This window comes from Chlamydotis macqueenii, chromosome 3 (genome assembly GCF_036417535.1).
Source record: "Chlamydotis macqueenii isolate bChlMac1 chromosome 3, bChlMac1.mat, whole genome shotgun sequence".
Lineage (NCBI taxonomy): Eukaryota > Metazoa > Chordata > Aves > Otidiformes > Otididae > Chlamydotis > Chlamydotis macqueenii.
In genome coordinates, this window is record NC_141558.1 from 15,444,667 (window position 1) to 15,472,410 (window position 27,744).

Genomic DNA, 27,744 nt, shown 5'->3' on the forward strand with positions numbered 1-27,744 from the left:
TTGTCATTAACTCCCCACTGACCATGTAATCTTTAATGTCATACTGAATTAACTGTACCTCTGATCCCTTTTTTTTTCCAGTGTTCAGATCTGACATCGCCTGTAATGCCTTTCTAGGGATCAAATTCCACAGTCTTTGACCCTAAACAAGGATCTCACAATATGTACCTCTACTCCTCTCTGAGTATAAGGATCCACAGCTCTTAATACAATTTCATGCTCTTCCCTGGTAGAGGTCTTGCTCCAGCCACCCTGATTTGCTTTGGTTTGTTCTTCCTCTAAGCATGCATGGGGGCAGTGTCAAAGCTTGTCATGCTTAAGAAAGATTACCTCCAGTATTATGGATTCTGTTCATTGTTCCCTTTATCTTTTGTCCTTGTAATAAGAATAGATTTTTAAAATGCATTTACCCAAGAATGCACTCACATGCATTTGTAAAATTAAAGAGTCTGGGACCCTCCATATTTTTAGAATTTGTCAGACGTCAGAATTTCACTGGTTTCCCTTGCAGATTCCTGCAACTGACGACAAGAAAAATACTTATTCTGCAGATGATCTCTGTGTTTATTGCACCAGAGGATACTTGAACAAAGAACATTGTCGATCTGATTTTAAAAAGCGTAGAGCTACACATGCAGTGAACACTAAAACATACTTTGAGATAGCCAGCAGTTACATAAACATAAGTAAACTGAATCAATATTTCATACAGAGTGAATGAGTGGATCTGAAGTCATATCTCTGCACGATCTGAAGTTGTACTTGAAAGTTACCGAGTTACTGCTCGCTGTTTGAGTGCTGTTGCTGAGTTACTGCTCGCTGTTTGACTGCTGTTGAACCCTCCAGATGTGTGGGAGCACGTGGCGCCTGCAATGCTTTTGAGTGTACCAGGTACTTCACACTCCTGCCTTATCAGTGGAGTGTCAGCCGATCCTGGCAGCACAGCGGGAGGCAATGGATAATTGTCTGAAAATTCGGGATAGGCATTTCTGGTTCTTTTCATCACCAGAGTCTTCCTGTAAGCTCGTGAGTAACTATTAAAGGTGTGAAATGAGAGTCAGCAAAACACAAAAGACATTTCAGTTGTTACAACTAAAGGTAGATGGTTAACCCTTTTCAAACAGTAATGAAAGGAGCTATTAATGATGACTACAGATTTCAGGAATCACGAAGAAGGCTCTAAACATTTAAATAAAAATAGCTTGTTTTGACTCTAAATGAAAAGTGTTCAAGAAAATTATTGTATTCTGTTAATGCATGTGTTATCGCAAATTTTATTTTATTTGTTTTAGATGAGAAGATTGTGGAGAAAATCCGAGCTTTACAAATGAAAGCTGAAGACTATGATGTTGTTAAGGTGATTGGAAGAGGGGCTTTTGGAGAAGTGCAACTGGTAAGAATGTGATGAATTAATAATTAGACCGATTTATGGCTCTATCCAAAACCTTCCTCAGTCTTGCATGCTTTATATCTAAAAATGCATTCTTATAGAGAGTGTTATTTTCGTTGTATCATGAGGTCATTTCTGTGCATAGTAAACACTACATATGAGTTTAAAACATGGTGGATTGGAAGGGAAGGACTTGGTTAACAGTTTGCTATCCTTCCATCAAAATGGAAAAGGCAGTTCATGGCAAATCTAAATTTTTTTGGCCCCAAGCCTCACTGTATAATATCTGAAAAATTCCTATGAAAGAGCAAGCTAATAGTGCAACCAAAAAAAAAAAAAAAGTTTTGCTCTTATAATTGTGATGCTTGCATTGTATTTAACTGATATGTTTCATGTAAGATTTTTTTCTTAACATTGTCCACTAAACATTGTATCCTCTATAATATCTAGTGAAAGAACGGGATTACTTTTAAAATTTGCATTGCAGAGAAATTCTGTTTGAAAAAAAGTAATCAAAATACAAAAAGTAACATAGTATATCATGCATAGTCTGCTTTTCATTTAGTTTTTATTTTTCCTGGACTTCCAAGTTATACAGTTTGATAAATAGCACAAAAATGTGAGCATATGTGTAAGATGGATTGAAATGTCAGATTTGAAATAAGCTATGGATGTGAGCACCAGATAGAATCTGAGAACACAAACACCAGGGACAAGTTATCATGAGTTAACAGATAACTGCATATCAGCTGATCCTTAATAATTGTCTGTGTAAGCACTTTTTAGAGGAAGAGAGATGTGAAGCAAGTCAATGGAAAGAGGAGCAACTAGTTTGCTGCAATAGAAACTTGTTATCTTGTTACCACAAGGTAACAAAAATTACCCTTTTGCTTGTGCATTTTGACATGGAACTGACATTGTACTGTTCTGTGCTAAGTTTGAACTAGGAAGCTGGGAAAATCATATTGTCTTGTAACATACATCAATTTTGGAAAATACACAGATCTTATGGAGTATTATTGAGGAATGTGGCAAGATCTTAGCTCTGAAGAGCTTATCAGAGGTACACAACATATAATGGCAATAAATTTACGATCGATTTATAAAATTATTTGTATTTTAATTTTCCATATTAGTATTGGTAAAATTGGTTGTAACTGGGGAAAGAAAACCCTGCGACTAGCCTAACGCTCTCTGCATGACTCATGAGTAATTTGCAAATTTAGATGTAATTAATGTGGCAGTTAACAACAGTTAATCAGCAATTTCTATTCATTTATGTTGTTTTTTTTAAGGCAACATCCAAGTGTGGCAGTGTAGCCACAATGTAGCTCCCTCTTCCTTATTTTTTTATGGGTCATTTGTGCTTTATTTTTATCCAGAAGGATTTATAAAGTATGGAGAGGAGTATTTCCAAAGATCCTCACTTTTGAACAAGATCTTTAAGAGTTAATATGTATCTTGCATATGCTTTTATATCCTTACTGGCAAGAGATTAAAAACAAAACAAAAACCTTCAGCAGAACCTTACTTATTTGAGAAGGGGCTGCTGCAGGGAGCTTTGTAAGAAAGCAGTCTACACTTTTGTCTTTTCACTGACAGTCACGTCAAATGGTTTGTTTGAAAGTCTTGTATTAGACTTTTTTTATCATTTTAGATATACCCATTTACAGTAGCTAATAGAGAAGCTCCTTTTTCATGCATTTGCATGAGAAGTCAGCAAAGAGTCAAGTTTTAAGGAGCAGAGTTCCTCATCCATTTGTTTGAGCGGTAAGATGAAAAAGCGAAGATCCCAATAACAGAAATCATGTGTGATTTTTTGAGTGTCACACTTGTATATTTGCTGGAAGCATCCAAGAAAATTGTATATCTAATGTGCTTCAAAAGTCAGAGTGTTTTCTTATTTATATTTCTAAGAACATGAGGGCTTTTCTAGCTAATTTTCATTTTCTTTTTAACATTTAATTTTAAATATAAGTTCTTAATTTGTTTTTGCTTGGAATGGCAACTTTTTTTTTTTAAATTCACAATGTCATGTACAACTTAAATTCTAAAGTAGAGATGATTTTTCATAGCATACATGCTCCAATTAGGTAGTTTGAGGCATCTGATGACAAACTTTACTTCTCATTTGCCTCATCATTATAATGTAATGGTAAAGTACGTAGTAACTTGGTCATATAATGATGTTTCTTGGGGAGTTTTTTGTTGTTGTTATAGGATTTTTTTTATTATTCTTTAAATAAGCTCTTCTAGCCCCAAAATAAAAAAAGCTAAGAATGCTTGGTACTGGAGGGGAACTTCTGTGTGTTCATATAGACCTCTTATGTACTTCATGCCAATTTAAAACAATAATACTATTTAGTCTTACGGCTAAAAAGCAGTGGGTTAATAAATACAACTGTAGATCTGAACTAATATTAGCTGGTGATGAGGGCATACATACCTAGATGTTTTGCCTCACAAGGTATGATACAAGTTTAAACTATTGAGCTAAGCTATAGCTATTTCTACTCCATTCAGAATGTTAACACCAGAGTTGCAGATGATGGATTTGCAGTAATCAAAATATTTTGCAACACATTCTGTGATCAAAATAGAAATTTGCTTCAGTGGGGCCTAAACACAGAAAGAACCATAAATAACACATGATTTAGTATATGAGTTAAATTCATGAATGTCATGTTATCAATGTGTGCCATTGTGCATAAATATTTGTAGCACAAGTATTTGTTAAATATTTGTAGTATTTAAATATAACAAGCCAAAAAATGTGTATGTTAACATGTAGCATAAAATAGTCAGGTATGACCTCCTTCATTTAGGCTTTTTTTTTTTTTCCCCCCAAGCTTTCTGCTCCAGATAGCATTTTGTTTTGAGAGGAGTGGTGTGGAGAGATCAGCTTTTTGGATTCTAACAAGAAAGGAAAACACATTATCTACTGTTTTATCTTACAGCTAGGTTTTTAAAAAAAGCCGCGCTTCCCCTCTGCCCTTCCTCCTCCACCCCCAAATTTAAAAATTTAGTCCAGTAAAGAGGTCAGATGACTCTGATCTGAGCGTCTGACTTTGGAAAAACAATTTCCTATAACTCCAGAAGTATGACACTCTGCTCTTGAGCTCTGGCCGCTGGCTTTGCTGGGTCTGTAGTGGTGGGGAAAGCTAAGAAAATAATTACCAGCTGCCAGATAGCTGCTTCTCTTATGCAGTGCTGTGAGTTAAAGTGACTGGTGTCTAGGGCAGACAGAAAAATTGAATTATGATGCCTAATAGGTTACTTGTGGTTTATGCAGAAACAGTAATTTATGAAAGCACATCCTGAGTACCTCTTGTTTGTTTTCACTTGAAGAAAAATCCTCTTGATTTGATATTGAAACGTATCCTCCGTTCCCTCTCCCAGGTCTAATAACAAAGTACTGTAACATTGCAGTGACATAGCAAACTGATTTCATCATGTACTTGAATAGAAAACTAAAGCAAGGCTAACTCTTTCTTGTATTTGGGTAGTAAAAGATGGTCTGGGTGACAGTCTTTACTATGTGATTTGTTAGTGTTGAAAGCCAGTGGTTGTCATGGCCTATGTAAACAGATGCTGGCTTAGTTTTTTCCATTAAATGCTTTGTTTGTTAGTTTTAGTTCCCCAGCCACTCAGATATGCACTTCTGTAGTAACGCAAATAAAGCAGTTGTGGTCTATTACCTGAAAATTTGTCAGCATGTGAACTTTGGTACCCTATCTGTAGTGATTTCTTATGGCTCTATTAAGTATTTTAAGATATTTGTGATTATTTCAGACCTTAAGAGTTCATTTCACAGCTCCACTCTAGGATCTTATTTTTCTTTTCTCATAAAAGAGATGGTACCTTTATCAATACTGTGTACTCAATCTGATAACTTCAAATGGCTATGTTATTTTCTTTGCCTACAGATTGTCTTCTGACCCGAGTGCTGTAGAAATTATGGATGCATTTTCCAATAAATTAATATGCACAAGTCTTAAGACTGATGAATCTGAATAGAGGGAAATTCTTATTTCTTAATCCATTTTCATAAGTTAAACGAGGCCATGTTACTCAGTGCCGATGGCATGAAGGGATTTTCCTACCTATTTTGAGAGTTACTCTGGTGAGCTGCAGTTTAAATTTGGCAGTTCATTTAAACAGTTGGAAGAAATTGAAACATCATGACATTTTAATATGTGAATAATCTGCTATATGAGCCAATATATGTATGTACAAATATAGCTCTGGGTAAGGAGCAGAGTGGCTAGCAGCTAAATCAGCAGTCTCCAGGGGCCATGGTGGTGATATAAGCAGTAATATCACCGGTAGGTCTGTTCACCTGTAAGGCATGTGGAGACACACTCAGCCTCCTGGTGTGCCAGTATGCTGGTTGTTGCTTTGGTTCCTTGATTTTTGTACACAGAATGAACCTGTCTTGACATTTTCTCAAGAAATTACATAGCCAACTAAGAACCTATTGGCACTGCGTCAGAGGGGTGCACAGGCTGTGATTTCTGGTCCCCCTACCCCTGTTTACTTTGCTTCTCCTCTGCATGAGCCTGCTTCAGGCTGTGCTGACTTTGCAAGACGTTTTTTTTCCCCAAGTAGTGGGAGACAGTTATTCTTGTAAATGAAGGCAGCTATACTGACTACATCCAGGCAAGAGTACGCAATGATTTCGGGAGTTGTGAACTACCAGATAGATTGCAGAGCTTTGTGTGAACTTCAACAGAAAGCGCGTCTTCAGTTAAGCAGTGTCTTTTTGAGGTTGCTAGTCTTTGCTTTTCGTCCTGTTTTGAGCAGGATTACTAAAGTTCTCCTTTATGGAGTGTAGTTTGTGGTGTCTTTGTGAACAATCCCATGTGGGATTAGCAAATGGGAAAGAAGTAGTTTTCAAAATCCTTTTTTAGGACACCTTCACTAGCTAGCTAACTGTTAATATCTTAAAATATACACACTTACATAGTTGTTAATGCATGTAGATAACAGTGGTTTTGTTCTGATTGAAGGTTTTGTGATCTCGCTGTACAGAGGGATGTTGGTTAGTGTTAAACTATGCAAGATGCTAATCCTAAAACTCTAGTAGCTGGATCTTAAGAGCAAAAAGCCCCAATCTCAAATTCATAAATAATCCTGTTTCTGCTCATGTTCTCACTCTTTCCAAGATTCCTCCTCCTCACCAGCCGCCCCCACCCCACCCCTGCTTCTCCTGTTTTGGCAGATCACTCCTGTTGTCTTCAGCAGCATAAATGTTTACAGCTCCTCATAGCGGGAGACTGATGCTTCCAGATAGGTGCCTCTCTGAAGCTTTGCACTGCAAACGTAACAGACCTGATAATATTTACAGCTGTTTGGGAATAGACATTGTGTAAAACTAAGAGGCTGGAGTATATGGTTTGTTTTACTAAATGTGAGGTTTTAAATGCACCAGAAAGTCATTACCATTTGGTTCTGATTTAACTGATCAGTCCACAGAGTTTTTTATGTTAATGTGAAGAAAATATGCAGAAACTTAAGATGCAGGGTTTTTTTTTTTTTCTCTGCTGACTCAGACATCTTACAGCTGAATACTTCTCACCTTGATTTCTACAAGGAACACTCAAGAATGTTAAAAAACTGGTCCTTTAGTAGTTGTTTCATAAAGTAGCATAAATCTAACATTGTTTCGTTAACAGGAGTAGAGACTTTATAGTCTGTGCTTCAAGGATTTTGTTTCATGTTCATATTCAGATGAAGTTTTCTAAAATACTTTCAGATTTTGTCATAAAAGTTTTAGTTTCAGTTTTCCAACAAGATTTATGTTATTGATTTTGCACCACTTAGAGTGAATTTAATAACTACTTAAGTAAAGAAATAGGAGCAATCTTTTTTTGTGAAAAACAAAAATTGAGAGAGACTGAAGTGGACTGCTTGCAGAATTTCTAATATGGATGAATGAATGCAATGGATAGATGGTGTTCAGAATAAGAAAATATAAACATAGTTACATTTTATTTCTCCTTACCCGATGGAACTTCTGAAAGGGGAATAGACAAGCATTTCCTTTTTATTCTGTAAACAGAATTATTATCTTTTTTTTTTTTTTAATAGTGTTATGAGTGATTTGAAGTAGGTACATTCACTCATAAAGTGTTAAAACGAGCAGTCCAGTTCTTTAGAGAAAGATGGTGCTTTTCTCATTCTGAGTTTTGGATTAGGTTTCTTGAGTTTTGGGTTTTTTTGGAGTTATTTTAGTAGTTTCAGTTTGAATAAGCAGACTACTGGAGTCAGCTTTCATTTTTGTGCTCATAGCCATAGTGAAGAAGAACATGTGCTGGTGCACCTTCAACGAAACAGCTACCTCCTGAGAGCTCCTGCAGCCCTGAGGGCACAGCACGTCCTTCTCCTTGCCCTGCAACTCCTCTTCTAGGGTTGCAGTGGGAGCTGCAGCAGTTGGCCAGGCTCTGGCATATCTTTCTTCATTTGGCATATCTTTCTTCATTTGGCATAATCTTATTCCACTCCTGCTATGTTTTTTTGGAGCAGTTGTTAGGTTTCTCTTTTCAGGTTTGGAAGTTCTCAAATCATCACTGTGTAGAAAAATTGGGTATATGATGACCTGGAGGCATTGCATCCCAGAAAGCAGTTTGCGTATAGCAGAAATGTACTGTGCTGATACTTATCCTTTTTTTAAATATTGTTTCTCTTCTTTCTCAAACAACAGGTTCGCCATAAATTGACACAGAAAGTTTATGCAATGAAGCTACTTAGTAAATTTGAAATGATCAAGAGATCAGATTCAGCCTTTTTCTGGGAAGAAAGAGATATCATGGCCTTCGCCAACAGTCCATGGGTCGTTCAGGTGAGGAAGAGATGTAAGAGTAAAATATAGTAACAATATAGCCATAAATCTTTCCTTGTCTTGAGGTGATTTTTGATTTACATCTAAACTGAAATAATGGTTTAGGTTCAGATTTTACTTTTTAAAGATGCATATCTACAGCAGTTTCACTGAGTTTTATGTATTTGGCTGTGTTAGAAAGTAGATTAATTTACATTTTAGTTATTCCAAATGCATCATAAAATGGAATTAAACAGATTTTTGAAATATCTACATAATTATTAGGAGTAATAGGATGGTTATCTTTCCAACTAAGACAAATTCTGTATAGAAATGTAGAAACAAATGTCATCATTAATTCCAGTCTCTCCTCATGATACAGTGAGTTGATCACAGGCAATTAGTATTCAGAGTGCTTTAAGTAGTTACTGTCTTTTCAGCTGTGATTTGGTAGATGGATGAGTGCACACTCCTGGTGTGCCTGATTTTGCTTGAAAGCATCTTCTGTTTAGTGGTCAATTACTGCATCTCAGCTCAGAAGTAATACCCGAGTAACAGGGAGTTGACTTCTTCAGCTGATCTTGAACAGAGTTGCTTGCAGCTGTCTCATGACAATGTATCATCATCATGTTTGTAATATGAATTATACCTTTGGGAAGAATTAGTACTAAATATTGCAATTTGTTGTAACTGGTAAATTACACTAATTAATAAAATGAGTAGCGAAAGCATATGCCTAGAGAAATTGTTAGTACTTCATTTTGTTAAATAATTAATACATTTAAATACTCTCACATATATTGCCGTCCTTGTGTATATTTAATAAGACTGGCCTTATGCTTTCCATATATTCTTCGTAGCACTTTACCTCATGTATGCAAGAAATGTTTTACAAGGTTTTTTTTTTTATTTAGATGTTTTGCTCTTCTGAGCATATTCTGTGTTCTTGCCTGTATTCAACAGAAATATTAGCCAAATAGATGATTTTTTATTTAGTTCTTTCGTTTTGTTCTAGTTACAATAGTTGCCTGGAATTATTTTTCACATGCAGTTGAAAGTAATGAGAAATGTATGACACTCAGTTTTCAAAGGAAAGTATAGCAAGCATGATATAAATATGTGTGTATGTGTGTATTTGTAAATAGCAAATGAATTAAAGTGTAGTTGAAATTGTGCCTTCTATGATGAAGTGTATTAGTGTGATAGGACGTTGGTCTGGTTTTAAGAAGATGTAGGTAGGTCCTGTTCTGAGCTAGAAACTGGGACAGATCACACTGCTTCTCTGTGCCTTCTTTCTTATATAAAAACAAGTGAAACCAGAGCCCTAGATTATTTTTTTTAAATGAAATTCCTTGAGGGAAGTACTGAAAGTGCTGTATAAAGGCATAGTGTTGTTTTTTACTATTGTGTAATATTAATATCTTTACATGTGAGAATACAGAAACTATTTCAGATTTTATTTTAGATTTTCATGGCCAAATGTATTATCATATTATATATTGTGTGTACTACCCATTTGTGAACACAAATGCAGGGCAATATATATGTATTACAATATATATTTATAATACAAGTCTTCTGTGACTACATACAATAAAAATTAATCTAAAGTTGAAATCTCCTTAATGACCTTCCTGCCTTCCATGGTCACTCATACTCCACAAACTCCCTGGTTTTTATTTCCTCCTTTCCACTCACACTCTTTTTCAATTGCCTTTGAATTTTGTGTGGGTAACTTAAAGATGTGAATTATTTCAGTTTTTAATGTAAAGGAACAGTATTCCCCGAGAAATAAGGTGAGAGGCTTTCAGAGACTTTTTCACACCAGCCATTGAACATTTGATATTAATGCTTTTTGCCGATTTGGGCCATTTTCAGACTTGGTGATCACTGAGTGAAATCTCTAAAACTTCAGCACTCTAGGTCTGAAATTTTAAAGAGATTAAACTTACTTTCACTATTATGCCAGTAGGAAACATGCTAGCTGCAACCTATACCAGACGGTTATTTTATTGTTAAGGATGATTTCTTTGTATTCTATTATAATTATCTTCAGGGGTTTTTTTATCTTTCTTATTTCAGTATACTTGTCACTACAAAAGCAGTAGGGACAAGTGGTTTTCTAAATATGTACAGAGACAAGGAGATTTATAATATACAAAATTTAGAAACAATCTAAGTTGCTATTCACCGTTGAGCTATTTTCAAATCAATACAAGATGCTCCCTTTCTCAGATTTGATATTTTTAATTTTGACTCAGTGATACTTTTTAATTCCAAGAAACATTGGCATTAAAATGCCAATGGGATATATAAATGCCAAGGGATTTACAGAAGCTCATACTGTTAAATCATCAGGAAATCTTTTTTGCTTTCTTAAAAATTAAAATGAGGGAGTTTAGAAGTTCAGTAAATTTCAAGGTACTGTCATAATTTACAGAAAATGTAGATTATCTGACTGTAAAAAATTAAGTTACTTTACATCAGAATTGCAAGTATATTCTCAGATTTGATGAAACTTCAAAATAAAGTGCTTTGTTCTTTTTCTAGCTGTCTCTGAAAAGTAATTGCTCTTTTTTCTTTTCCTTTTTTTTAATGTTGCAGCTATTTTGTGCCTTTCAAGATGATAAATACTTGTACATGGTAATGGAATACATGCCAGGTGGAGATCTTGTAAACCTTATGAGCAATTACGATGTGCCTGAGAAATGGGCCAAGTTCTATACAGCCGAAGTTGTTCTTGCTCTTGATGCAATTCACTCCATGGGCTTGATACACAGAGATGTGAAGCCTGACAATATGCTTTTAGATAAATATGGGCATCTGAAGCTGGCAGATTTTGGCACTTGCATGAAAATGGATGAAGTAAGTATGTAACTGAATAATTTATTATCTCTAAGGTTATTTTCTTCTGAATGATAATACCCAAAGGAATATTCATCGAATAGTCCACTTGGTTGGAAAGCTGTTCCTTGTCTCCTAGTTTTAAGTACAAGGGAACTTTAAATAGTGTAACCTTGTCTATAATAAACTGTTCTGGCACACAGAAGAAGGAAGTAAACTTACTTTTTGTTATTTTTGAAAGCATGTGTGTTTATAAATTTCTGAGGTTCACTTTTTTTGCCAAATGTCTGAAAAGCTTATGAGACAACTCTTGGTTTCAACGCTAGTAACCTTGGAAGAGTTCATAAATTGACATTTTTCTGTAAATGAAATTATTTTATAGGCAAAATACAGTCCATTTTTTTTTCCTCTGTCTAATTGTTCTCATAGCATCCTCTAGTGGTCATTAAAATGAGGTCACAGTAAGGCAGCAGTGGTATGTGATACATTGATTAAAATTTGTTGGCTATTCATCAGGCTGTCATACCTTCTGGTTGTCTAGATTTTACCGTGTACAGCCGTTTTCTAATGACATTGTTAAAATAAGAAATGTTAACAGGATGTAATACCTTATGTTTTAAAAGGAGACTTAAAAATAAAGCTACCTTCTGTAGTTTGCCCTTTTAAAGACAAACAATGTTATGCTGTGATTTACACAATCTATTATTCTGTGAAAAAATATAACAGATTCTAAAAAAACTATATGAATGTATGTTATCATGTGCCTGGCCTTTGAAAGGTTTCTTTATTAGTGTTGGCAAGGATGATCCTTTTAGACTTACTTGCTTTAATGTGTTAGATTTTTTTCCTGTATTGTTTAGGCAGTGCTTGGTAAAATCTCTTCAATCTACTTAATTTACATTTGCATCATTAAATTAATGTCTCTTCAGCTCTATTTAGGAAGTACTGTCTCTGGTTAGGGGTTTTTTCTTTCCTCTTACAATATATTAACTTAATTGAACAACTACAGGTGTTTATTGAGGTTTGGTAATCTATTTAGTTTTGCTGATATTGTAGTTGTTATTCTAAAGACATATAGATTGTTTACCTCCACTTTGATTATTTACTTGCTTGTGTTTTAGGAGACAGTAATGTAGACTTCAATGGGGGAAAAAATCAAAAGTAGTATTTGATCTCTTAATTTAATCCTTTAAAAAAAAAAAATCTTAGTTTTGAGACCATAGACTGTTGATCTTAAGGGAATCTAATGTTCAACAGATGAGACAATTTAAAAAAGCATCAGAAAGTTCATTATATAAATCTACAAAAAAAGATGATCCCAGAAATGGTGAACCTAGGCTTTTATGAACCTAAGATCATATTTCAAACGTGAGGATTGCATGCACGTTTCTCATAAAGAGTTATAGTGAGCTCCAGTTTGGACTGGGCATTGTCAGTGAACCAGTGATCTCCTAAATAAGTTAATTTTTTAACAGATTACATTTTAAGTTCTTCGTGTTTCTCAGACTCAGTGGAATGGCAAAAATTTTTTATACAGGAAGCTTTAGAAGTTGAGAGGTTCTGGATTTTCTCCAAATCTCATGCTACTTCTTTCAAAACTTGAACACATCCCAGCTGTGTAAATATAATATTGATGTTGGCAGGATGATTTCTAGAAAATATAAGCGTACCCGACACTCATTTATTTCTTCTGATTTGGAGGTTTTTTAGCAGTTGTGCATATTAGCATCTTCCTTATGCTGTTAAAACCTCAGGAAAATTATGTTGCAGTTTGGTGAGAGACTTTTGTCCTTTAATGTGGAATTGAAGTCAGTGTCCGCTTAAGTCTTCCAGGCCAGTCCAGAGACTTGCAGCAGAATTCCTCCTTACCACTATGAGAAAAGAATTGCTGAGTGTTTTGGTGATCTTTTCCAACATTAAAAGAATTGGCTTGTTTTTGTAGCTCAGTTGTGATGGTTTTAGGGTTTGTGGGTTTTTTTTTTTATTTTCTGCTTTTTAAAAAATCTACAACGAGGTGAATGTTTCTATACTTGAATCAAGAATAGAGTTGGCCTCTAAGGTTTAGTAGGCATTGTAGTTCCCTTTTTGTATTTGGTGTTAAGGTAGCCCCAGGCGGGTTTCACCAGACTCTAATTTTCAGATTTTCTGTAAGAAACTCAACAGTAGCATGATTAGCCTCAGTAGGTCTCATAAAGCCAGGGACTCCTAGTGCTGCCAGGCTCAATACATAATGCTATCTTGTGCTAACTGAGCTTTTAGAATAGCTCAGGTTTAGAGTTTGTCTGTTGAAAAGAGATGTGACTGACAGAAACTATTTTTACCATTTGGGGTTATCGCCTCAGCTCAGGCAGTTTATCTGAAAGAAGGAATGTGTTCCTCTTTTTAGAACTCAGCTTATTTCTCATTGAAGCTCATCCAAGACTTTGCTGGATCCTTCTTGCTTCAGTTAATTGCCTGCAGCACTCTGCGCAATCCGGGTGCAGTGGTAACACCTGATCTGAGCTGTCCTAGTGTTTCCAAGCAAGCACTCTCCAGCTCTTGTTTACTGAAAAGAACTTCATGAGGGAGTGAAAGCCTCATTTGGTTGATGAGGAATTGGATTGTCATGTCCTGAGGGTAGTGGTCAACAGCTCAGTGTCCAGATGGAGATCAGTGACAAGTGGTGTCCCTCAGGGGTCCATATTGGGATAAGTACTGTTTAATATCTTCATTAATGACACGGACAGTGGGATCAAGTGCACTCTCAGCAAATTTACAGTTGACACAAAGCTGAATGGTGGTGTTGATGTGCCTGAGGGGTGAGATGCCATTGAGAGGGACCTGGACAAGCTTGAGAAGTGGGCCTATGTGAACCTCATGAGGTTCAATAAGGCTGAGTGCAAGCTCCTGCACATGGGTGGGGCAACAGGCTGGGGGATGAAGGGATTGAGAGCAGCCCTGCCAAGAAGGACTTAGGGGTACTGGTGGATGAAAAGCTGGACATGAAGCAACAATGTGTGCTCGCAGCCCAGAAGGCCAACCATATCCTGGGCTGCATCAAAACAAGCGTGGCCAGCAAGTTGAGGGAGGTGATTCTGCCCCTCTACTCCGCTTTCTTGAGGCCCACCTGGAGTACTGTGTCCAGCTCTGGAGCTCCCAACATAAGAAGGACGCGGACCTATTGGAGCGAGTCCAGAGGAGGGCCACAAAAATGGTCAGAGGGATGGAACACCTCTCCCATGAAGAAAGACTTGAGAGAGTTGGAGTTGCTCAGCCTGGAGAAGAGAAGTCTCTGGGGAGACCTTATAGTGGCCTTCCAATATCTCAAGGGGGCTTATAAGAAAGATGGGGACAGACTTTTTAGGAGGGCCTGTTGTGATAGGACAAAGGGTAATGGTTTTAAACTAAAAGAGGGTAGATTTAGACTAGATATAAGGAAGACATTTTTTACAATTAGTGTGATGAAGCACTGGCACAGGTTGCCCAGAGAGGTGGTAGATGCCACATCCCTGGAAACATTCAAGGTCAGATTGGACGGGGCTCTGAGCAGCCTGATCTGGTTGGAGATGTCCCTGCTCCTTGTAGGGAGGTTGGACTAGATGGCCTTTGAAGGTCCCTTCGAACCCTAACCATTCTATGATTCTCATCCGTGGTCCAAGATAACGAGTCATTCGTATCTGGGAGATCCTCCTGAGGATGAAAACTGAATTACTTTGTCTTCAGGAATATCATAATTCCGAATGATGGTAGGAAACACTACAGCCTCACTGCCAAGTTGTAAGCTGTGAGAACATGCTGTTGTCTCCTGGACAACCTTTTAAAAAATTCTACACTGTACATCTCTCACAAAGGTGTAGGAGCCTCCCTCAAGTTTGGGTTCCAAGATCCACCTTGATCTTTTGAGGTGGTGAGAAAAGTCTAAGGTAAAACACTGGCCTGAGACTCCCAAAGGAAGCTTTGTATGAGAACTACTATAGTAAGTGTGTTACTCAGGCATAGAACAGAGGCTTAGTGTTTGAAGCACAGGAGTAACACTTTGTCCAGAGAAAACAGCCCCCTTTAGATATCTTCAAATGTTCAAATACAGAAGGCCTAAGTCATTGTGCAGAATGTAGGGACTGTCGGGATGCCGTGTACTGCACAGAGAGGACGTCCCTATTGACTTTGATGCCAGAGATCACAGAAGCTACTCTGACTGTGGTATTAAAAGTGTCTAGTACTTAAAAATACATACAGAGCAACACCCAAGTTCTTTGAAAGAACAAGTGTGTAAATGAGAGGAGCAGAAATCTGGGGATATTATATTCAGGTGGTAGTGGACTAAGCTCCCTAGGCACGGTTGTAGAATCCCCGTTGCTGGAAGTTTCAAGATGCAATCAGACAGGTTGCTAAATAATCTCATCTAAGCTCCCTTTCCCATGACAGGCTGGGCCAGGTGATCTTTCAAGGTCCCTTCCAACTTGGGCTGTTTTGTAGTTCTTCTGTGAATGCATTTTTAGATTTGTTTCTGAGACAGTAAGTAGAGAATTTTATGGGGAGTAAGTATAATCAACTCCATCTGCTTCAGAGTGGTACAGTGCATTGAAAACTAATGTTAGCGCACAGATCTCTTTTAACTGTAGAAATATGGGTTTTTGTTTTACTGTTCAATTCTTTGACATCTTTCCTGAAAACTTAAGGCATTTTTACCTGGAGTTCTTTAGCATTTGTAATGTCATTGGAAAGAAGTTGTTGTACAACTTCTTAGCTTGCTTAGAAGCTCTTCTTATGTTGCTACATACAAGCCATCGGACTTTGGTAGGGCTGGCTTTTTTTTTTTTTTGGCACAACCTTTGCTTTGTTTGCATAAGACTTCATAAAATATGGACATGTATAGCATATTAAAAAGTGTTCTTGTTTTGGTGTGTATTAATTATAGAGGAGTGGGAAATGGGGTGTTATTAAGTGCTTAGGTGTGGAGGTGGTGAGGCCGTGACTCTGAACATTTCAGAGAAATCTTTCAGAAATGTTTCGGTGACTTTGTTTTTAAATAAGCTTCTTACCCATGGAGAGATTCAGGTTGCTTCAGCCGCTCTTTACTGAGTGAAGTTTCAGACTTCCCTTTGTAGTTTTGTGTTTGGATAAAGAAGAGAGAGACATGCACCAGTGTTGGAGGCCTCATTAGGATGCTACAGTTCTACTAGGTCAGGAAAATCACATAAACCTAGAGCGATTCCTCCAGTGCTTAAAGCAAAGAGAGGCTTAAGTGTTAAAATGTGTTCAGCTATGTTCAAAGAATGTATTAGGTCTTTTGAAAAGAGTTAACTTAATTTCCTTATTCTGGAGTGATCAAGCTATGTGCTATCTGGTTCACAGTGTAGAACTGGGAAGTTAAAACTTCCTTTAAATTTTAGCTTCAGCATGGAGTTGTAGAAGAAGATAGGCATTTGCCAGGAGGACGTCTGACATACTCCGTAGTCTCTGCAGTATTTAGTCATCACTAGTTTTTGCCTGCCAGTTCATGACTTACCAGGATTCTGGTTTAGTACATGAAGAAAAGCTTTTGGCAGTTCATATTGTGTATGAAAAGCAATATTGTAATTTAGTGTCTGATTTTTACATGTCAATACAGTTCCAAAAGCAAAATGTTTATCTTCCTTTCTTAAATATGTGTTTTGACTTCAGCTGTTGCTACTAATATTCAGTATTAATATTCAGCCAAAGCTGATGGCAAAAAAACACTAAGAACTTTGTAAGATGACTTAGAAAAGACTTGAGGTTGAGAGACAGAATTGAAGATGCGTGTATTTTTGGTACCTCTCTAACTTCATCCAGGATTTAATTTCATTCGTCCATCTGGTCTCTCTGTAATGAATGCAGTGAATTTAATTAAAGGAAACAGGGCTTATAAGTCTGAACCAGCATGCTGGTAAATCTGACAATGCTTCTGCATCATTTAGCACCTGCATTTTTAGTCTCAGTGTGAAGCAAGAGGATGAAGAAATATTCCATTAATACAACTGTGGTAATATTTTAATAAAAATCACTTGGATGGTTGTATTTTACCTTACTTCTTCATAACATTGCTGTTCTTTAAAAATAGCTTTTCTTTTTTTTTTTTTCTTCTATCTTTAATTAAAAACCAAGCTGTGCCTAGAAAGATTTACCTATCGCTTCATGTATTGTCTGAATTAGACAAAACCGTTATGTGCTATACAGGACCTAGAACTCATAGCTTGTCAAAGTTGTTCTGAAGTTTGCAGTTTGTCCCTGAATTCAGTGAGATAAGGAGCAGTTCGATTTGGTGTGTAGCTTCATCTTGAAACTAATGGTAAAAATAAAATTGGTCAAATTTTGAAAGGTGTAATCCAGAAAAACCACCCAGGGAAGAGCACATGATCAGGAATTGTCGTTTCAGTCCATATGCTTCTGGAGTAAAAAAATGAGACTTTCAAACACATTCCTCAAAACAAATATTTTGGATTATATTTTTTATGGTTTTCTAGTCTACTAATAGACTAATTGTTTAAAGACTCAGAAGTATTTTTAATTGAGCTGTTTGAATTCTTACTGTTGCACAGACAGGTATGGTGCGCTGCGATACGGCTGTGGGAACCCCCGACTACATATCACCTGAAGTTTTGAAATCGCAAGGGGGTGATGGTTATTATGGACGGGAATGTGACTGGTGGTCTGTAGGAGTTTTCCTTTTTGAGATGCTAGTTGGTAAGTAGTGATTTCTTCTGCTAATGAGATTATCATTGAGTCTTTGCTGTGCCTTCAGCTGTACCCCTGCAAGGGGTGGTTGTACCTCATCTAACAGCTTCTGACTTTTGGCTGATGCTATTGTTTTATTTTTGTTCCCTTCGCTCTCTGTCACTCTTATGCCGTGACAGCTGTTTGCGTGCATGCTCAGTGATTGGTTCTCTGACTTGGTTAGGCTTAAAACTGATTCTCAGAATAGTTTTAACTGGGGTCAGCTACCTCGCCATCTCATGCATGTTCATGCCTCCTCAGGGGCAGTAGCAGTGGCATCTGTTAAGTCAAAATGACTCTGGAAGTATGGCTTGATTCTTTCTTTCATGCTTGAGTCAGGATTTTCCAGTAAAATACACTGGACTGCTATGGCAACTAACATAGAACATAATCTGTTAAGGAGATGAGTCATCTGCATCTTAAAATACAGCGAGGCTCAGTATTATAGTCTGGTAGCAAAATACTGATTATAGAAGGATGGAATTGAGCATATAATTATTAAAAATCCAAATCAGCATGTTCTGGGAATATTATATATCTGATGTTTCTGGTATCCTGAGCCAGGAAAGACATTTGGATATATGATGCTATTACAATCTCTGTGTCTTTCAAAATTAAGACATTTTGACTTACAAAAGGTGTGATTTATAATTAATAGTCTCTCATAGCGTAGCAATAAATAAAATTTTTTGGTTACTCAAATAATAGACATAGCTGTCCAGAATGTTTTCTCAGAGCCTCTTTTATTTTTTGCCTTTGTATCTGGGAGAGATGGTTTTCCCCTTTTCATCCTTCTAATGAAAACATTTTGTGGAGAGGTACAGTTTTCTGCAGGATCTAGATTATATGAAGCAGCCTGTACCTGATTAGGACAAGAATACATCTGCATTTCAGTACAACACACTGTGTTTTTATTCTGAGGTTTCAGTATGAGTTGCTGAGCTTAAGGGCTTTATTTGGTGTAGTTATTCCTAGAGTTTGGAGTTGTGTTTTGGAAAATTTCTAATATTTCATATTTCATTGTTCTTCCCGAAGTATATCGTGTTTTAGTATTGGAAGATATGCTATTCTTACTACTTTTGTTTGTTTGTTTTTAGTACTCCAAGAAACTTTTTTCCTTGTGTTTACTCTGGACTGGAAACTTTGCTTTCATTAACTTTGTGATTTTTTCACACACTTTTTCTGATGGGAGTGCAATAACAATTCTGTTTCTGTTTCAGTTTTAGCCGTGCCATAATCCTACATGTGGTTAACACTGTACCCTTTCAGCTGAATTCTCATAGTCTTTCTTTGTGCTTTTCATGGAGCCTTCTTCCTGCCTTTTTTATGTTTTTATTTTTTTTTTTAAATCTGAGCCTCTTTCTTCCTCTGAAATAGATATGTGATTTTCTATTTTAGCTATGCAGTCATCTTGAAATGTTAAAACTTGCTTCACCTTTTTACTGATAATCACAGTTACTGGACCTAGTTATGCCCTGTAATTCTTTTGTTTATTTGTTGTTCTCCAGTCATCATATTCCCATCTCAATTGGATTTCCTGTCTGACAGTGCAACATAATTTCCTTCAATGACTTTGTTTACAAACACAGTGTTTGAGGCTCAGGTCAAATTCATTTGACAAAGTGTCTAGAAAAACATGCAGCTTCTCTTTTATAATAATATGGCTTTTCTGGTCCTTGTTTTTGAACTAGGAATAACGAGATTATTCTCTTAGTAGTCTCATTATTATGAGACTTAAGATCTCCCTTAATAAGGAGACAGATCTTCTACTCCCACATATGTGTTGTTAAGAGACAGGCAGTGATAAAATGGTTGGGAATAGTACAGAGTAACTTTGACCTTTGTTGCAACCCTTATCCCTTTATAATCTTATGGTATTTTGACTAGAAAATGTCTTATTTTTCACCCTTGACAACCTGTACCATAAAACAATGTTAATATTGTAATTTCCATTCTTAAATAGCCTTACCAGTTCCAAGATCCCATTAACAACAATTGTTTTTTAAAGCCTTTGTGGACTGTCACACTTGGTTTTCTCTTGGTAAAGTTACTTAGTTTCTCCATATCCCACACATTGGTAGAAAGTACCTATTTTTGTTTGTGTTTACATTATCAGTTTCTCTCTATGGTCTTCTAAAACTTTACGCTTTGAAGAAAGCACAGAAAGCATTCTGACTTTCTGGTTTTAGTAAAGACACAGGACTAATGAAAACAGTTCTGTTTTTTGTTGTGCGCTTAACTAAAAGCGAAAACGTTGGTCAGAGGATGAATCCTAACACTACTTCAGTTCAGTGACTTAGGGCAGTTTTGAGATGTGGCCTAAATCAAAGCTGTTTCTGAGACCAAAGACAACAGAGAAGGGGAAGGTTTGGAAAAAGGGAGGCCAGAGCAAGTACCTGTCGAATCAGATGATCACAGTTATTCTGCTCCGCACCCCCCAAGATGTACTGGTATGGCAACCTAATTAATTTACTAGAAGTTTAATTCAAGCTAGTATGTACTAATTTCTTATTTTGCCATAAAATGACAGAAGGTGGCTAAAGGCAGGATTGTTGCATTTATATTCCTTTTGAAAGCCAAGTAGTTTTTGTCCATGGTCTGTTTGTACATTTTTTCATGTAGCTAGTAGCTTTTGAAATTTTTAGTACCTTTTTGGAAGCATGCAGTCAGCACGCTGATGGCCCCACCAGGTGATCCCTGCCCACACGCAGCACACCAGGAGGGAGGAAAGAGCCTAGCTCATGCTATTTATTGTTCACCTTCTCTATTAAACTATGGATTAGTTGTGAGAAAGGATTTATATAAAAGGTGCAGCCTCTTGATTACTGACCTGAACTATTTGTATATTCAGAATGTTGTCAGTTAACTTGAATGTCAGTTACCTTTGTCAATACTGATTATTTTCAGTTGTCCCAATTTTACCTTTCTTAAGGAGATGTCTGTAAAGAAACTAGACTCAATGAAAGCCTATGCTGCAAACCTTTGTGTGAGGAAAGGCTATAATTTTAAGAGCCACCTGACCGTGTTAATATGGGCACCCAAGCTCATATAATTTGTCAGTCAACAAGATTTATTAATATGGGCTTAACAGTGCAGTAACATGCTGTGAAGGCTCCTGCTCAGAGCTGACTTGCCTTAGGCAGCTCTGGGGCTTGGCATGGTACACCTGCGTGCCTCTGAAACGGTCTTTGGACTTTGGTGGATTCCCTCCAACAAATGTGTGTTAGCAAATCTTTAATGAGTTTTGATCCATTATACTCATGGAAGCTCTTAAAGATGAGGATTTATGTGGTTGTCAACCATCATGTAAATTAGAAAACACAGCGATAGTCTTCAGGTAGAACAAAAGATGTATTTCACTGGGCAAGATTTTGGTACTGATATGCAGCAAGATGGAAAACAGTGTAGTTTTTTAACACAGCCATTTTGGGAAGGAGTATTTTTAGTAGCATACATTATTTTGTACTCTGCTTTTTTTTAAGGATTATTTCACCTAAAATTACTTGAATACTTTTCTTTATATCTTTTGTCTTTTTCTACTTATATGACTCAAATATGCAGTAAATTTACTTTTTTTTTTTTTTCCAGGTGATACTCCTTTTTATGCAGACTCATTAGTAGGAACATACAGTAAAATTATGGATCATAAGAACTCATTACATTTCCCAGATGATGTGGAAATCTCTAAGCATGCAAAGAACCTTATCTGTGCCTTTTTAACTGACAGGTATGTATTATTCTGGTACTATTTTTATTTCGAATGGTATTAGCACATGCACATTGCAAAAATTAATTCCTTCCATTACTTCTCCTAATCTCTCTTCAAATCCCTTCTGCTAAATCTTCTGCTCGTTAGTCTTCCTTTTGGAGTGTTTTTTTCAGGTGTTGTATTTTATTTCTATGAGCAGTTCTGACAGCTCTTGTTAATAACACAATTTGTGCCAGACAAATCCTTCCAATTGCAGTGTATGAAACAGTAACAAACCTGCAAGGTTAAATGTAATTAATTTGTAAGCTCCAAGGCAGGGACCAAATTATTGTGCTCAGTGTCTAAGCGAGTGTTGCTTAAAAAAATGAAAGCAAATACTTTTATGAAAATAAACATCTGAATTTGTTTACTGAGTTTGTTTAAGCTTTCTTAATGAAATGTTAGAAGTTAGAATGTTAGAAGTTTTTGTCATTTGCTTTGTTGTTTTAATTGACAAGTACAGCTAACAAACCAGGAAGGATATTGTTTTGTCTGTAAACAGATCCTAGAGATCTCCTTTTGTGGAACTGAGACATTTATTAAGCTGTGTAAGCTTGTTCTTCATCTGAACACTTATATGTAGTTCTAAAAAGCAGAGATTGTCTTCAATTTCTCTCATTTAAAAGAAGAACGCTGTAGGTCCGTAGTTAACTGTGGATCGATGCCTTCTTACGCTTTGCTGTGGTCACCTGAACGTGGCTGCAGCACAGCATCTGGCCTTTATAGAATTGCCTTATACTGGTTTTTACACTCAGAGAGAGATTGTTTGCTCCCTTGAGCAAGATCATGGTTGCTCAGAAAGGATTTGCTTTAACAGCATTTTTCACCCTTAGTAGCTGAAGGGTAGAGAGAAAGTATGAATAGAATTTAATAATGTTACTGTGGCGAGGTGTACTTCCACTACGTGTGTCCGTCTTCCTGTTTATATTTAATACAGTGCTTGAGCAATTTATTTGAAACAGATGCCTTCTTTCCATATGCGTGATCACTGCTGAAGCGCTTAAGAATGAATAAGCATCGACTCTGTGATTTATTAGTTCTTTTACATGCATTGTTTTTATGTTCTGTTCTTGTAGCTAGTTTTAAGAGGGACTTCTGGTCAAACTGAAAGTTTCTTGTTGCACTTAAGGTTTACTTCCCTCCAAATATCAGCAAAAGATGTGTCAGGGTCACTTATGGGGCAGAGGATGGAATTCTTAAAATATTTATTTGAGTCCAGCTTTGAATAACTGTTCTGTGCAGTTAAGACCTTCCTTCACTTGCGTCTCAAGGTTTGTCATGTGGTTTGGCAGATGCAGAACTTCTGCAGTTTTTTTTCCCCGAGGGTGTTGGGTTTTTGTTTGTGTTTTCAGTTTTTTTCTTAGTTTTTGCCTCAGTGCTCTCTTTCTTTCTTTACTCCCCACGTGGCAGACTCCAAATTCTGGACGTTTTAGCAGTGTGCATGCTAAGAAACAGAGTGCATTTTGTACAAGAAACTACAGATCCGTGGTTGGTGGTTTATTTTTTTTTTTTAATTTGACTATTAATGTGGTTAACACAGACAATCTTTACTGAAAGCTTCTTTGCTGCTTATGAGCAAGTCAGAACTTAAGTAACAAAAAACGAGTGCTGTTTTTCCTGATGTGAATGTGGCTTAATTGCTATGTTTAGAGATGTGCGACTTGGGAGAAATGGGGTAGAAGAAATAAAGCATCACCCTTTCTTCAAGAGTGATCAGTGGAACTGGGACAACATTCGAGAGAGTAAGTAAATTAGCTTAAAAGTTCTATTATTCAGTATTTGCAATAATAGAAATTAAAAAAAAAATTCAGGCTGTATAAATTAACTATTTTCTATCTATCAAGAATCTTGCTCAAACTTCTGTATTTATAATTTGTATTAAAAAAACTCTACCAGTACAGCTTAGTAAAGAAACATTTTTCCTACTGGAATTACCCTCACCTTTATCTTACTTTTAATGTATAGAATTCAGCAGAACTGGATGTTTCAGGATTCTAACTAAAAAGAATGCATGTTAGGTTCTGTTTCTTTGTGGCTTTTACTGTTTTGGTTTGGGTTTGTTTGTTGTTTTGGGTTTTTTAACCTTCTGTAGTTAAAAACAGTAGTTTGAGAGTGATCTTGTCAGTTTTACTGCTTTCCATTTAAGGCATTACAAATTTGATTGCTTTAGGCAAAAAAAAACCGAAGTATGTCAGTTCAGATCATGAGCTTGATTGTAACTTCTATAGTCATGTATTTACTGAAGTTTCTTAAAATGACGACTGTATTGAGTTCTATTCTCAAATGTGATTACCTTAGCAAATACATTTTGTGCTTTAGGCAACTAATGAAAAAATAGATTTATCTAGAAAAAAGGGTTCACAGTAATATTTACAGCTCTGCTGCATGATTAATACGTATTTAACTAACTCTATATTATAGACTTTTTAACATTATAGAGATACCAATATTTAGCAAGTGTCTCAATCTTGGAGTGAAGTTGATTATTTTCTCTCCTTTTTATAGCTGCTGCTCCTGTTGTTCCTGAGCTTAGCAGTGATATAGACAGCAGTAATTTTGATGACATTGAGGACGACAAGGGAGATGTGGAAACCTTTCCAATCCCCAAAGCCTTCGTTGGAAACCAACTGCCTTTTATAGGATTTACCTACTATAGAGAGAATTTGTATGTGATACTTTAATACGCATTTCTAGAAATACACCTGCAGATTTTTGTTATATCCTATCCTTTTTTTCCACTCTAGATAGATATTTTATTAATTGCATTATATTAATTTATGTCCATTTGTGAAGATACAAAATGCGGAGTTTAAGTAGAATACGTAATTTGCTACTATTTTGATTATTTTAATATATCTCATTCAGTGCAGTATTTTTATACACACAAAATTATATAGTTTATTTAAAAATGTTTTAGGGTTAAACTACTGATAGATTTGTACTTTAGTTCTAAAATGGCTTTTTGTTAGTTTTAGAAGAGTGTTTACACAAGATAGTAGCTTGCTAGAACTCAACTTGAATAGTTAAGAAATAATTCTCTTAATTAAAAAATTATGAGCTACTATGGATTTGAAAACATATGTTACACTTCACTTAAGAATAAGATTCAAATCAGAAAGATGCACTCACACTGAAATAAACCAAGCTTCATTCTGAGAATAGCATAGTACAAACAAAGACTTAAGAGAATTGATTAAAATGAGTTGATCGTCAAGGGTGCCAGTGTTGTTGAAAACTAGAATAAGAACTGGACGGATTTGTTTTTGTTTTTGACAGGTTGCTAAGTGACTCCTCTCAGTCTTGCAGAGAAAATGAATCCATGCAATCTAGTAAAAATGAGGTTAGTGCCTTTTTTCGTAAGCATTAATGGTATGATTAACTACCATTAATCTAAAATAAGTTTTCAAGAAATTTTGTGAGGGGCTTTATGTCTTTTAAAGAACGTTAATAAAAATGATATTTTCTATTTACAGGACAGCAAGGAGGTAGGTATATTATTTGAATTATGAAAGGAATAAAAAAAATCCTGCATAATTTGTGTGAATGGGAAATATCCTGAATGTTTATTCACAAAATTGTTAACAGTAAACCAAATGTATTTTGAAACAGTTGTACTCAAGCATTAAAGTACTATAGTACAAAGACAAATTAGTACAGATTGTTCTCAAATTCTTTTGTCATCTAGAATTTTTGTAAGGCTCAGTTTGCCACAAACAGCATCACTCTTGGGAAGGCTGTAGATTTTGGTTCCACACTTGTTTGAGTGATTCATGGCTGATATATTCAGAGTTTGGAAAAGTAAATTGTCACCTGCAGTGATAAAGGAATGTTTAAATTGTGCTCTCAGTTGAAGTGAGTGTATGGAGCATGTTTATCCAGCTTTTGAAAATTGCCAATTGAATTTAAATTTGCAGATGACAGGAGAATGCTATGGAATTTTCATGTACTTACTTCATTACGTTACTTAAACATTTGTATTAGTCAGGTGTAGATAGTATATTTTTAACATTTCTTAAAACTTACAACTTCTTTTCAAAGTTTAAAAAATAAATAAAGGAAATGCATTATGTATTGGCAAGTGTAAATTTGAATCCAAATGTTTATTAGACTCCATTCCTTCCTGTCATTGCTGAATAGATAGTTTTAGAGTATGCCTTTTAAAAAGAAATGCTACTGCTGTTTAAAATACATAGTGTCACATTCATGATATTTGCTTTATGTTGTGATAGTAAACATAGTTGGTAAAAATTTGCATTTCGCTTCTGACAACTTTTTTTAAATATATTTTCTCAAGCAATGAATCTCTGGTTTTGGTGTCCTTTTCAGTGTCCCAGTTCTGGGAATTGTCTGATTGTAACAATTATAAAGTGTTATAGAAAACCACATTTTTCTATTTTATGTTTGGGGGTTAGAGGAGGAGGGGGAAGCCTGAAGACATGAGACAATTCCAAAAATTTATTATTTGTAATTTATTTCATGAATATTTGGGTACTTGACTCACAATTTCTTCTAAATTTTAGTAAGCAAACGAAAACATTCCCAGACCTGAAAAGTGTTTGTTAGCTTCTGCATAGTCATGGAGTATGCTTAGTAATATTCTCTGAAAATTGTCCAATTTGATCATGTGTCCCCCTTTTATTTTTAAATTTCCTTTAGAAAAGACTATCCCAAAAATTCTGCTGCAGTGGAAAGTCTCTGTCTACAGAGAGAGAGTACAACAAAGAGCCAGTAACAATATTCTTTGCCTGTAGAAATGTTATGACTCACACACAATCTATGGCATATCATTCTGCAATGGGTAGATTTAATGTAGCATGTGGCAAATTTTGTTGCTATGGATCTGTATCTTTAAAATCATCAGGATTAATACCTTGTAAAGATGTAACCTTCTAGTGATGGTTTTGAAATAATATAGTGGAAGATTGAATTAATTTTCCTCATTTTTCCCTTTTTTTGTTATTTAATTGAATTACACTTGTTTTATGGGATAGTATTTTTATATGCGGGCTGTGTTTTTTTGACATTTTACACAGTTTCAGAAAAAACTAAGCAAGCTAGAAGAACAGCTCAGTAATGAATTACAAGCCAAAGATGAACTAGAACAGAAGTACAGGTGAGACTGTTTTGACATGTTTGGTATGTTTATAAAGGAGTTTTGTTACACTTTTTGGTTTTGAATTCTTAAAAGTATTTTAATCCACTTTGACGATTCCCAAACCTGTAAGCAGACCTCACTGTATATTGCTGGCTTAATTCTTGCTACTCCTGTGACTACTGTTTTATTTCTTCTTCTTTTCTTTTTTTCTTCTCCTTAACTTTCTATAAGAATCCCTCTATTGTTTGAGTGATTTCCCCAGTCCTTGAAGTTTTGTGTGATTGCTGAAAATAGTGTCTTACATAAAATTAATGAGACACATCCAAACATTCTAATTTCTGTATTAGCAAAGTTTAAAAATATGTTTCCGATTTTTTCAGGTCTACTAATACACGTTTAGAGAAGATAGTGAAAGAGCTAGATGAAGAGGTAAGTCAGTAGTTATTTCTTATTGGAATTAGAACTGTAAAATTTGTTTGTGGATTTTTCCTTAGGAAACAGCAAATTACTTTTGAGCAGTTATGTATTTATAGCAAGTAATACCAGTTGATTTCTTGATATTTGCAAGCATGAAATTGTTATCACTGCTAAAATATTTTCATTTTGATTTCTCTACTATAACCACACATTTGTTTCCAGAACTCTGTTTTTACTGTGTTTTTAATTTAGAGGATAGCATAATAAAAATATCCCATATTTTATTCTAAAAATTGAAGATGTAAGAATAATGTTGCTAGAAGAGGAAGGCCATTCTTTGCACTGTTCAGTGTCAGTAAAAGCAGCCTATTTCTTGTCCAGCTTTGCATCTTAATCCTACTACAGATTTGTCACATCTTTAGTGGATGTGTCCAACTTAATGTACTGCTCATCCAGGCGCATGTCAAGACCTTACCTTACACGTAGGTTTCTGTGCTTCCTGAGTCACTGCTAGGCAGGTTTACCAGAATCGTCAAATCTAAACAATAAAACAGTCTTAAGTTGTGAAAGCTCCTGGCTGTAGTCATCCTGTGCTGGATTTGATCACGTGTTCTGATATGCTGTGTTTGCAGGAGGCAAATAGACTGTGTCCTTCTTCGTTAGGAACTAAACTGAGTGCATGAGCTGTCTTTTTATCATTCAAAGAATATCACTAT

The 27,744-nt window shown here is 35.9% G+C and overlaps 1 protein-coding gene across 3 annotated transcripts in view; it reads left to right on the forward strand.

Moving 5' to 3' along the window:
• The window catches only part of ROCK2 (Rho associated coiled-coil containing protein kinase 2), a 99,778-nt gene that overhangs the window by 50,155 nt on the left and 21,879 nt on the right, over positions 1-27,744 (forward strand). For all 3 annotated transcript variants that reach the window (XM_086745970.1, XM_086745972.1, XM_086745973.1), the window contains exons 3-12: positions 1,293-1,393; positions 8,094-8,231; positions 10,815-11,075; positions 17,594-17,738; positions 21,357-21,495; positions 23,167-23,258; positions 24,022-24,181; positions 24,793-24,856; positions 26,550-26,629; positions 26,992-27,040. In XM_086745970.1, coding sequence (XP_086602096.1) covers positions 1,293-1,393; positions 8,094-8,231; positions 10,815-11,075; positions 17,594-17,738; positions 21,357-21,495; positions 23,167-23,258; positions 24,022-24,181; positions 24,793-24,856; positions 26,550-26,629; positions 26,992-27,040 — 1,229 coding nt within the window. The remainder of the gene's footprint in view (positions 1-1,292; positions 1,394-8,093; positions 8,232-10,814; positions 11,076-17,593; positions 17,739-21,356; positions 21,496-23,166; positions 23,259-24,021; positions 24,182-24,792; positions 24,857-26,549; positions 26,630-26,991; positions 27,041-27,744) is intronic.